General features: G+C 54.1%; 5 protein-coding genes across 5 annotated transcripts; 1 reads left to right on the top strand and 4 right to left on the bottom strand.

Annotated features, from left to right (window-relative positions):
• Nucleotides 1–47: 47 nt before the first annotated feature.
• SNOG_03583 (hypothetical protein) lies at nt 48–390 on the bottom strand (the record flags this gene model as incomplete). The annotated part of the gene is made up of 2 exons (XM_001794088.1): nt 48–177; nt 275–390. The coding sequence occupies 2 exons, from the start codon at nt 388–390 to the stop codon at nt 48–50; spliced, it is 246 nt and encodes an 81-aa protein (XP_001794140.1).
• Nucleotides 391–1082: 692 nt separating this feature from the next.
• On the bottom strand, nt 1083–2576 carry SNOG_03582 (hypothetical protein; the record flags this gene model as incomplete). The annotated part of the gene is made up of 2 exons (XM_001794087.1): nt 1083–1142; nt 1191–2576. 2 exons carry the CDS (start codon nt 2574–2576, stop codon nt 1083–1085), a joined length of 1446 nt encoding a protein of 481 aa, XP_001794139.1.
• A 514-nt stretch (nt 2577–3090) lies between these two features.
• SNOG_03581 (hypothetical protein) lies at nt 3091–4773 on the top strand (the record flags this gene model as incomplete). Its single annotated transcript, XM_001794086.1, has 1 exon — nt 3091–4773. The coding sequence occupies one exon, from the start codon at nt 3091–3093 to the stop codon at nt 4771–4773; it is 1683 nt and encodes a 560-aa protein (XP_001794138.1).
• Nucleotides 4774–5112: 339 nt separating this feature from the next.
• Nucleotides 5113–7004, bottom strand: SNOG_03580 (hypothetical protein; the record flags this gene model as incomplete). The annotated part of the gene is made up of 2 exons (XM_001794085.1): nt 5113–6088; nt 6139–7004. 2 exons carry the CDS (start codon nt 7002–7004, stop codon nt 5113–5115), a joined length of 1842 nt encoding a protein of 613 aa, XP_001794137.1.
• A 1377-nt stretch (nt 7005–8381) lies between these two features.
• Nucleotides 8382–10627, bottom strand: SNOG_03579 (hypothetical protein; the record flags this gene model as incomplete). The annotated part of the gene is made up of 2 exons (XM_001794084.1): nt 8382–10387; nt 10447–10627. The coding sequence occupies 2 exons, from the start codon at nt 10625–10627 to the stop codon at nt 8382–8384; spliced, it is 2187 nt and encodes a 728-aa protein (XP_001794136.1).
• Between the last annotated feature and the right edge of the window lie 498 nt (nt 10628–11125).

Below are 11125 nucleotides of genomic sequence, written 5' to 3'. Positions count from 1 at the left end.
TACGGGTACAAATGCTGAAGATAGAGAAGCGAGGGGCTGTGGTGCAGTTATGGCCGCCGCAGACCTGCAGCAGTGAGGCAGACTTCGGTGTTGATAGACTTTCGGTCGGCCCTGTTGTGCGACCGTTCGGCGGCACGACGCATCTCCATCGTTCCTTCCTTTGACAGGGAGCTACTCCTACACGCGACTACAGGTACGCTGTATACACTGCCCTTACAGCACCTGGGTCCCCTACGGCCGCGGCCCTGGCCGTGCCAATCGCGTCTGCACTTACTTCTCAACACATGGCCCTTGTATGACTGACTGTGCCGGTTGGCGTGTACCAACATCGCGGTATAAGCCTCTAGTACGCCCTGCTCCAGCCATCTTCTTGCCCTCGCCGCGGAACATCGCATCTCACACTTGCACCAAGTGCCGTCGCCGTTCTAGTCTAGACCTCCAGGCAAAAGAGGAAGTCTGCTCCATGACGTGGCACCCTCATGCGTCCTCCCTCCGTGCTGCGTCGCGTGTCGTGCAAGTGGCGACAGGGCAATCTATCGGAGCGACACCGTCTCAATCGGGCCATATTCTCCTAGAACTCACTCGAAGGTCGTAGAGGCTCTTGTCCTCAAACAACACCTGCAGCACATGAAACATAGCATGGCCGGCGTTATTCCTTGCTAGGCCGATCGTTGAAACTTGAAACAGTTCGTCCTGGGGGTGTGACACAGCAAGTGGGCTCCATCTTAGATCTTAGAACTCAGAGTTTGCTTGTGTTAGTAACGACATCAGCACGATCAGCACAGTCTGCGAGGTTGCCATTTGCATTTGATGTGGTATATTGCTATGCAGTTAACAAAAGTCCGACGCGCGTGTGCCGTGGTTACTTTTCGGTAGCGAGACCCTCACGATCCAGTTCAACATTTGCTCAATATCCGTTGCATATCAAATGCGTCTTCTCAGCTCTCTTTGACTGCATTAGGTCGTTATATGGTAGCACAGTGTTGGTACCAGAGTCAAGTCTTGCTTGTTCATCGACATCGTGTCCGACCTAGGCCTCCTGCCAAACCAACATCTGGCGTCCTTGCTTTCATGTTTCCCGCTTACATGCGGTCGCGTCTCCTAGGAGCGCTGCGGATGATGTTGTCTACTCGCAAAAGCAACTATACAACGTTAGTGTGCGTGCTCCGTTTGCCTGGGGAACAACTTACTTCTGCGGCTTCTGATGCCGACGAGACCACCGCACGCTTGAGCTTGTAGCTCTCAATGACGCCTAGCTCCCTCATGTCTGTAATACCACCACCGGGTGTCAGGAGGTCTAGTCCTGAGCTGGTAAGACCCGAGTACACTGCCTTTCGGAGGCGGGTCACTAGATCGCTCGAGTCGAATCCTGCATTATCGGCCAGGATGGTGGGTAGCTGCTGGAGTGCCTTGGAGAAGGACTCGACCGCAATGGCCTTCTTGCCAGCCACGTTCTGTGCAGCCTCCGCGACGGCCTTTGCCATGTTCATCTCGGCACATCCGCCACCAAGCGTAGTGCGGGGCTCCTTGACTGTCTGTGAGAGAACGGCGAGAGCATCGTGGAGCGAGCGCTCTGCTTCGTCGAGGAGCTGCTCAGTTGCGCCACGAAGGACGATTGTGCATGCGCGGCCGGCCTTGACACCGGAAAACCTAATCAAAGTGTCCTCTCCAATGATGACTTCCTCAATCAGATCGCACTGGCCAATCTTGACGTTTTCTGGGTGGTCGAATGTCGAAGTAATCTCTCCGCCAGTGACCAACGCTAACCGCTCGACACCGTCAAAGTCTGCGTGCTCAATGGAGCAGATGCCGGCATCCGCAAAGAGCTGCTCTGGCCAATTGTAGATGAGCTGTCGGTTGACGAAGCAGTTGATGCCGTGCGCCTTGATACGGTCGACCTTGGCCTTCATCTTCTCACGCTCTGCCTTCTCCAACTCGGCCAGCTTGCCGGTCGAGTCAACCTTCACTCTTGCGCCAAAGATCTTGATCTTGTCCGTGTCCATGGCTGTGTTTGCAACCAAGATCTTCGCGTTCTCTATGCGCTTCGGCTGGTTCACACCGAACTTCTTGTCCAAAATGAACCCCTCGTCCAGGTAAGAGTCCTTGAGCTTGCCTCCTGCCTTCTTGATGATCTGGATGTGCGTAAGGTCGGTCGAGCCGCCGAGCTTCAACACGGCGTCTACTGCGAGCTTCGCGAATTGTTGTCGGTCTTGGGACAGGACCTTGGAGCTCAAGGTTGTGCGGGCAATCGATTCCAGGTCTTGCCTGAAAGCAGTCTCATCCTGGCTGTGGTCCACCGCAATCTTCTCCAGAGCCTTCAGCGCCGCCACGCTTGCTATCCTGTATCCTTCGATGATGGTCTGGGGGTGAATTTTCTGGTCTACAAGCTTCTCGGCCTCGCGGAGGAGCTCAGCGGCAAGGACTGTGACCGATGTGGTTCCGTCACCGACTTCGTCGTCTTGCACCTTTGAGATGTTGACAAGCACCTTGGCGGCCGCGTTGTCGAGGGCAATGGCTTTCAGGATCGTGGCGCCGTCGTTGGTTACCATAATTTCGCCAGTGGAGCTGCCAAACATGTCAGCGGTGGCCCAAACAGATGGGGGTGTGACAAGCATACGCCGATTGTAATATCTTGTCCATGCCCTTGGGGCCCAGTGTGCTCTTGACCAAGTCGCCAACGGCGATGGCGCCTACGAAGGCTGAGAGACGCGCATTCTCGCCCTTCTCCTCCGTTACGTCCTCCGCAAAGATCTGTGTGGGGTTGTTGTATGACTGGAGCACGTGTTAGGAAGGGCCCGACTCATAATTGTATATCTCGACATACCATCTTGGACCGGTATCTGTTGCCGGTGTGGAAACAGAGGGGTATCGCAGAAGATGTGGGGTTGTAGCTGCGGTGCCTGGACGCGACTTTTTTCGAAGCTGTCCCGCGCGGAAGTGCTTACCGAAGTTTCGCCGACGGGGCTCTCTGCTGCCTCGACCACCCTCTGTCACTCCACAGTTGCTATCTGCTATCTGAATTCTTGGGCGACACTGCGATACCTCCAGCGCTCCGTTCAAAATCACACGAATCAATTACTGGCGCTCAAAATGGTCAAGCGACATGCGCTAGAGCCTCTCGAAGATGTTTACGACGCGCCATCACCAGCTTCAAAACGCGCAAGAGTCGACGACGAAGAGATGGACAGCCCTGAGCCAAACGGGACCACGACCAACGGACACATGATACCCTCGCGACTCAAAGACGAAAGCAAGATCGACATTGCAGGCGCAGATGCTGAAGAGCATGCGGAGCTTGAAGAGGCCGGCGCATTGGACGATGAAGACGACAACGAGCCCGCGATCGCTGCGCCGAAGCGTCAGACTGCGCCAGAAGCAGGATACACCGATCTGTACCTCGACACCATAAACCGCAAGGTGCTCGATTTCGACTTTGAGAAACTGTGCTCAGTTACGCTGTCGAACATCAACGTATACGCCTGTCTCGTCTGCGGGAAATACTACCAGGGTCGAGGTCCAAAGTCGCAAGCATACTTCCACGCGCTGGAAGAGGGTCATCACGTTTACGTCAACATGGAGACGAAGAAGGTCTTCGTGCTGCCGGAAGGCTACGAGGTCCAGTCGAAGTCGCTGGACGATCTCAAGTTCGTCGTGGACCCACGGATGAGCAAGGCAGAGGTTGCGCGGCTGGACAAGGAGCCAAAAGTGTCTTGGGATCTATCGAATCGAGAATACATACCTGGTTTCGTGGGCATGAACAACATCAAGGCAAACGACTACTTCAATGTGGTAATACAAGCATTGTCACATGTCGTGCCGCTGAGGAACTACTTTATGTTGGAGGATCTTTCAAGTCGACCACAAATTGCACAGCGGTTCAGCACTCTAGTCCGCAAGATATGGAACCCGCGAGCTTTCAAGACACACGTTTCGCCGCACGAGCTGCTCCAAGAAGTTGCGCTGCGATCCTCGAAGCGCTTCAACTTGACCGACCAAGCCGACCCCGTCGATTTCATCTCCTGGTTCCTCAACCATCTCCACCTCGCAGTCGGCGGCTCAAAAACCAAACCCGGCTCCTCCATTGTCCAAAAAGTCTTCCAAGGCTCCCTGAAAATCGAATCGCAAGAAATTACCGCCCGCGCCGACGCAGGCGACCGTCTCCGCTTCGAAGACGCCGCCGTGAAAACCGAAATCTCCAAATTCCTCGTCCTGACCCTCGACCTGCCCGCCGCTCCGCTCTTCCAAGACGCGCTGGAAAAGAACATCATTCCACAAGTTCCCCTGACCACTATACTCGGCAAGTACGACGGCATGCGCCCACAAGAGAAGATGAAAAACCGCGTGCGCTACCGCCTCTTACACCCTCTGCCCCCCTACCTACTCTTCAACATCAAGCGCTTCAGCAAGAACAAATTCGTCTCCGAGCGCAACCCTACCATCGTCACATTTCCGACAGTCAGCCTCGACATGTCGCCGTACGTCGAGCCGAATCCGAAAGAATACCCGCCCGGCGAGCCGATATGGTACGATCTCGTCGCCAACATCACGCACGAGGCGGTCAAGAAGAAGGACGATAGTGTCGAGGGCGAGCAGGAAAGTAAGGTGTGGAGAGTGCAGTTGAAGGATCGCGCGAGGGATGAGTGGTATGGGATTCAGGATTTGTTTGTGGAGAAGGAGAGGGGCGAGACGCTGTTTACTAAGGAGGCGTATGTTATGGTTTGGGAGAGACGGAGGGGACAGCAGGGGGTGGCCAAGTGGAAGGGCAAGGCGTGATGGAGTGTAAGATTATCAAGTATTCAAGTGCGTTTGTATATGTGGGGATACCTTCAAAAACTGTAATATTGGCATTTGTGGGCGTGGGTACATACTTCGAGGTTCGCGAAGAAGGATATTCAAGATCTCGCGGCATGTTCAAATCGCTGTACGTGTATCTAAGGGACGAAAACCATCGCTTTTTGCAAAGACCTGGTAGCATTTCAAGACACTTGTGACTGACCTCTTGCTGCGCCAAAGGCGTATCAACGCAGAACAAACAGCACATTTTAAAAACACAAGAGAGTAGCTCGCAAGAACCACATTTCATATTGCAAACACGCCAAACTCTACCGCAAATCACCACATAATCCCCTTCCACTGAAAACTCCCATCGATACTTCTCCACCTCCTCTTCTCCTCCTTCCCCACCATCGCATCCCACCCCAACATAACCCCCAACAACCTACACGTCGTACTCGACACCGTGCAAACCACCGTATCAGCTTTCCCCAGCACCGCTATATCTAAAAGATACGCCCTGCCCACCAGCTCCCTTAAGCCCATGGCATCCTTGGTAACCTCGCCCTCATGATTGTTTGCCTTAGCGTTGTTCCCCGCCTGGCCGAGACTGAAGAAGACGTCTTTATAGAAGCCACCCTCCCAGCCGGTGATTTCGTCGAGATAGGGGTGTTTGGAGGACTGCGCGGCCTCGAGCGCGGCCTTTGTAGCGAGGACGATGCGGTCTTGGGCGCGGAGCGAGTTGAGGCCGATCTCCGGGGAGGTGTAGACGAGCGGGTCGTCGGAGGCGATGATCATTTTCGAGGGCGTGTGGCGGGCGAAAAGTGCTTCTCCTTCGCCATCGCTACGTTTAGCCTTCCCGCCAGCGTTCTCGACCAGGTCGATGTATATGTCACGTGCGGTATCAACGTAGCGCTCCAGCGGGATGTAGTCTTTCTGATACTGGTACTCCATGGGGTGTTTGTCGCCGTGGCGCACGTGCATGCCGATACTTATACCACCATGTTGTTTAATATCGCCGTAGAGTTCGAGCGCGCGGTTGAGCACGTATTTGGCATCGTCGCCTTTGAGCTTGAAGAGCGCTTCGTAGCCGGTGCGGAGCAGGGCGAAGATCTTGTGTTGTCGCTCGATGCGCATTTTGCGCGCGTCTTCGTATTCTTCGTTGAAGGCGTGGCCGAAGGTCGATTTGACGGTCGCGTGTGAGACGACGAGATGGCGTGCGGTGTGCGGGCAGGGGACGATGTGGGATTTGGGGGGTGGCGCGCAGTTGGTGGAGGGAGGGGGCTGGAAGTAGGTTGAGTATTTGCCGTAGGGCCTGGGAGGGTAGTTAGTATTTGGGATTCGTCTTGTGTAGATTGGACTTACCAGCGAGTATCGTCGATGAAGAACGATCGGTTCTCGGCTTTGGCTAGACCGTACGACATCCATAGACGCATCAACGTGTTACCGAAGCCTGCGTCGTCTGTCTCCATAACATATGTCAATGACTTGTCACAGACCTTCTGTCCAGACGTCGAGAAACCATCTACAATCGACTCGTCCTCCACAAAACCCTTCGGCCTTCCGGTCTCTTTTGATGGTGGTAGTAGCGACTGCTGTTCCGCCTCCTGAACATCGACATAATACTGATCTTGCTGATAGTAGTTGAGCATACGTTTGGCAATGTTCCCTGACTTTGCCTCTTGGCGAACGGATGATGCCAGCTCCATACACTGATGGCACATATCGAGGTACTGTGCCGGCTTCAACGGGAAGTCCAAGTTCGATGGGATTGAGACCGTCCACTTCATCTTCCCCTTTGCATCCTGAACCGCGACCACTGAAGGTTCCTTGGGCAACGAGCTACCTCCAACCATTTCCCATTCCTGCTCATCATCCACGTAACTCACAGCTTGCTGCGAGTCTGAGTAAATTTGGCGAAGAACAATCCATAGTAAGAATGCTACTCCGCAGCAGCCAACGAGTATCCTCTTCACAAGTCGAGTGTGTGATTGCTGCGTAGGTTTCTTGCCATGCCTCGGAACGAGTGATGGGAGACTCGGGGAGGCAGGTGGAGAACGTCCCGATAGCAGGCCACGTCGGGACGCAACCGTAGGCGACAGGAAAGCACCAGACGTCGCAGATTGCACAGATGGGCTAAGTTGTGAGTACGTCGCCGTCGACTGGATCGACAGGTTTGGATTTCTTCTTGCATGCATCTTGGACAGCTTCTTCGTCGCTTGACCGAGCATGTCGATGTTCGGACTGCCGGAATCGAATTTCGGTCTTTCTTGCAACGATCGGCAGCTCCGGGGCAGTTGTAGGCACAGGCGTTCGCGCCGTTAATGAGTATGTGGGTATGCTAGGAAAGAAGCTCCGATCCAACACGAGTGACAACCTGTCCCTGCAGGTGTGCCGCGTAACGTTAAAAAAAGAGGGGACGAGGCAAGCGTCAAGATGCCGTGCCGTCAAGGAGAGTAGCGAAACGAACAACAAGTAACACAAGGAACAAGCAGAAGAGAATGTAAGTGTAGGAGAAAGGACGTCGAGCCTCGGGGCTATGAAGTCATGCCAGATGAGAAGGGTCAGCGGCAACAGGTCAGAGAGAAATGGGAACGCTGCCGCAGGAAGCACTTCAAAGCGTAACAAGTTTCAAGCGGCTGCCAAACGAACAGACGATCTCCCTCAAGGAGCCTGAGCTAACGAGTCGGCCGACGAGGGGCACAGAATGCTGCCTTGTGAGTAGCGGGAAGTTGCAAATTGCGGATCGAACTTGTGAGATCTAACAGTCAATGCGTCGCCCGGTGCGAAGCCCCATCCAGGAAGGAGATCAAGAAAAGCAGACGCGAAGTCCAGATTAAGGTCGCCTTGGCTAGTCATGCTGCCGTAGGTGCAAAGAAGGGCACCTCAGACGCTGTCGTGACCAGGCTAGTCGTTTCATCTTGGTGTAACAGTCTTGGATTAGACCACTCAGCGATCCGCGCTCATTTTAGCTCTGCGGCGACCATGGTCTGATCATTGGCTAGCGCCACGTCACACGGCTAATTTGGCAACGGTCGTCAGCGCCGAGGTCACCTATTTAGACCTCCGCCTCATATATACAGTGGCATGATATGCACGCATAGGTTGGCCAATTCACTATTCATATGCTCTAGGAGCAGGGTAGTGCCAAGCCGAGTAAGCACAACATTCGGCATTTGGCGTACTAATACAGAGATGGAAGCTGTGCTGCTACAGTGTCACTAGACAAGACACCTTGCAGGAAAACGGGGTATCAGATGAAAGCCCTTCTCGGCAGACCGAAGAAAAAAAAGCAAAAGAAAAAAGCGAAAATGCCGTGTCCCTGCGATATATGTTGGCGCAGTAGTCCAGAGTAGGTAGGTATAGGCAAGTTGCCCTGCGGTCCGATGATCCTGTATATCGAGAAATGCTCCCATTCCTGTCCGTTACGCCTGCGCTTCCTGCGCATTATGTGTGATTGAAATAATTGCTCCGCCACGCTGACGACTCATCCTCATTACGTTAAACTCGTGGGCTCTTCATGGGTTCGGTTCTGCGGCGTAGTACGGACGATGTGTGTCGCCATGTACCACGATTGTGGCGCGGCTTCCATGTCTTTATGTGGGATGCTATCGACCCTCACTGACGGGCATCAAACTGCTCCTCCTTGCCGCCTTGTCCACTTTCATGCCGATCATCTCATCCAGCATACGTGTCATCTCTTCAATATTCTTGCTGCTTGCATTGCTCGCAATTGGGGCCGACAAAAATGGTTTGGGGCTTATTGGCGAGGTCGGTGCCTTGGACGCGAAGCTGATGGTGCTGTGTTCGCTGTTGCGGTTGAATGATGAGGTTCGACGACTGCCAGGAGATCCTTCGCTGACAACCTCGTGCGCGGTCTCGCTCTTTTTGCGGGATGAGGTGAGTGCGGCGATCATCCGCTCCTTGTCTTCCAACTGGGCGCGCAGATTGGATATTTCAGAGTCCTTCTCCGCGATGGTTGCAATCAGCCCACCGTCCTCGCTGCTACTCCCAATCTTGTGTGACAGTGACATAGAAACTCGGGAGTGACTAGATCTCCTGGCGTGCAATAAGCGCTTTTCCAATGTAGCAATATAGCGATTTTTGTCTGCAAGGTCTGCTTGCAATGAATGAATCTGCACACTTTGAGTAGCAAAGCCGTCTCCATTCTCCCCAACAGAGTCATCTTCTTCAGAACCATCTGCTTGGAGGGGTGTTGTCGTGCTATGCCGACCCGGCACTTCAAGAGTAGCATGACTTGTAGACGAGCGAAGGGACGATGGCCGCATTTCGACCTGGTTTCCGAGCACGGAACCACGCTGGAAGCTCATGGAGGAAAACGATCGGCCGTTGTTAACACCGAGGGACTTCGAGCTGAGAATTAGCCTATTGAGATGCTCAATCCGCTCTTTCAGCGCCGTTCGTGCGAGTTGCATCTCCAGCATCTGTTCTTCATGGCGATGTTTGTCTGCAATCTCGCGTTCCTTCTCTTCCTCCAGGTCGCGCTTCAGCTCGTCCTCTTCCTCTTCTTTGGTCTCTTTGCCTTTGCTTTCCTCGAGCTGTTTCTTGAGGTCCTGGATCTCAAGCCGGTAACGGTCCAGTAGCGCACGCCCTGCAGCGTCGCCGCCTGCACCCAGCGAGTCATCGGCCTTCTTTGCGTGGCTTACGATATTGTTCTTTGCCCGGGACGCAAATTTGAGAGTGTTCAAGGTCTCCAGAGTATGGCTTGACGCATGTGCAGCACTGCCGCTCGCGCCAATTTGGATTGTGCACAAAATGCTGACCAAAGAATTTCCAGATAAAGCGGGCTGAAGTAATCGGGTCAACTTGCTGTCTCTGTATGGCAAGTGCTTGTCGCCCTTGCCCTTGTCCTTTTCGGCTTTCTCCTTGTCACTGGACAGCCGTGCAATAACAGTACCAAGGGTGAGTAAACTCTTGTTGATGTGCGATCCTTCCGTGCGCCTCTCCTTGTTGTCGGCCGCCTTTTCAGAGCCTGCCAGGTCGATCAGGCTGAGTGTAGAGACGCGGACACCTCCAGGAACGATAGCAGACCGCTTGCTGTTGGCCAGATTGCCGGTGGGAGCTGGTGCGCGTTCTCTGCTCTCAACAACGATTTGCACCACGGCGTGACTTCGCGAACTCCGCGCATTGAACTGTGTCCCAGCTACTCGTCTGGCATTGTCGCCACGAGCGATAACCCTCAGAAGCTGCGTCGGACTTTGCACGATTTCCTCTTTCAGTGGCGTCGCATAAACGCCGCGTTTGCTATCCTCGCGAAGCTTGATCTCCTCTTGTGGTCCGGGTAAGCCATTGGTCCCAGCGATTGGCCCAGCCAGCAAGTCGTTGATCTTTTCGTTGTAGATTTCAAGGTAGCTCACTCTGAGAAGGAACTCTCGGTGTGGTGTTTCTCGGATGTAAGAAAAGATGTCTGTGATCGCCAATGGTATGACACCAGGGTTTGTAGCAGTACCTTGCATGGAAAAGGTCTTGCCAGTTCCAGTCATGCCATAGGCGAATACGGTACCATGGTAACCCTCCATGACCCGTCGTACCAATCGCTTGGCGGCCGCGTCGTATACGCGAGCGTTGTTGTCCTGGGTGTCGAAGACGTTGTCTGTACAGACATGAGTTAGCTGCATGTATCGCGCCTTGCGTAACAATGTGTGACCTCACCGTAGTTGTACTCTCCGCCCTCGCGACCCTTGTATGAGATAAGAGCGTGCTTGTTGTTGACATCCCACTCTAGTTCTTGCTTGCTGTCTTTTGCTCCAACATCAGGCCGTACTCGCACGCTGACAAGCACATTGCCTTTTCCGTCTTTTGGCAATGGGTTGTTGTCGCCCTTGCTGTCCATTCGACCTCGGGCGTCTTCTTCTGCCCCTTCCTCAAATGTAGTAGCGCTTGTTGCGTAGGATCCCTGTGGAGACGAGTTGCGGCTCTGTGGTGGTGAAGGTAGGCTGAGATGGGCGGTGTCGACTGGTACAGAGTCTGCACTGGCATTCAGCAGGCTAGGAGGGGACAAGGGCGATTTTGGCAGCAGACCCCGCGCGCCCCCAATGTTCGACGTCCTCGGCTTTTTCAAGCTGCTATTCCTTGATGGTACCGAAGCTTTGGAGACAGATGATAGCCGGCGGTCCACTGATTCACCACCCAGAGTTGTGCTTGCGGACAGTGGACTGCCTGGCGCAGAAGATTTGCCACTACCATTGTGTCTGGGTGGCTGAGGAAATGCACCAATGCTGACGGTTTTTCGTAGGGACTTCCCTGGTGGTAGCGAACCTACGGGCCCGCCATCTGCAGACAGCGTAGGGACTGACGGCGAGTTGCCATGCTTCGAGCCCGGTCGGCAGGG

The sequence above is a fragment of the Parastagonospora nodorum genome, assembly GCF_000146915.1.
Source record: "Parastagonospora nodorum SN15 chromosome Unknown scaffold_5, whole genome shotgun sequence".
NCBI classification, from domain to species: Eukaryota; Fungi; Ascomycota; class Dothideomycetes; order Pleosporales; family Phaeosphaeriaceae; genus Parastagonospora; species Parastagonospora nodorum.
This window is presented reverse-complemented; position numbering and strand designations above follow the sequence as displayed.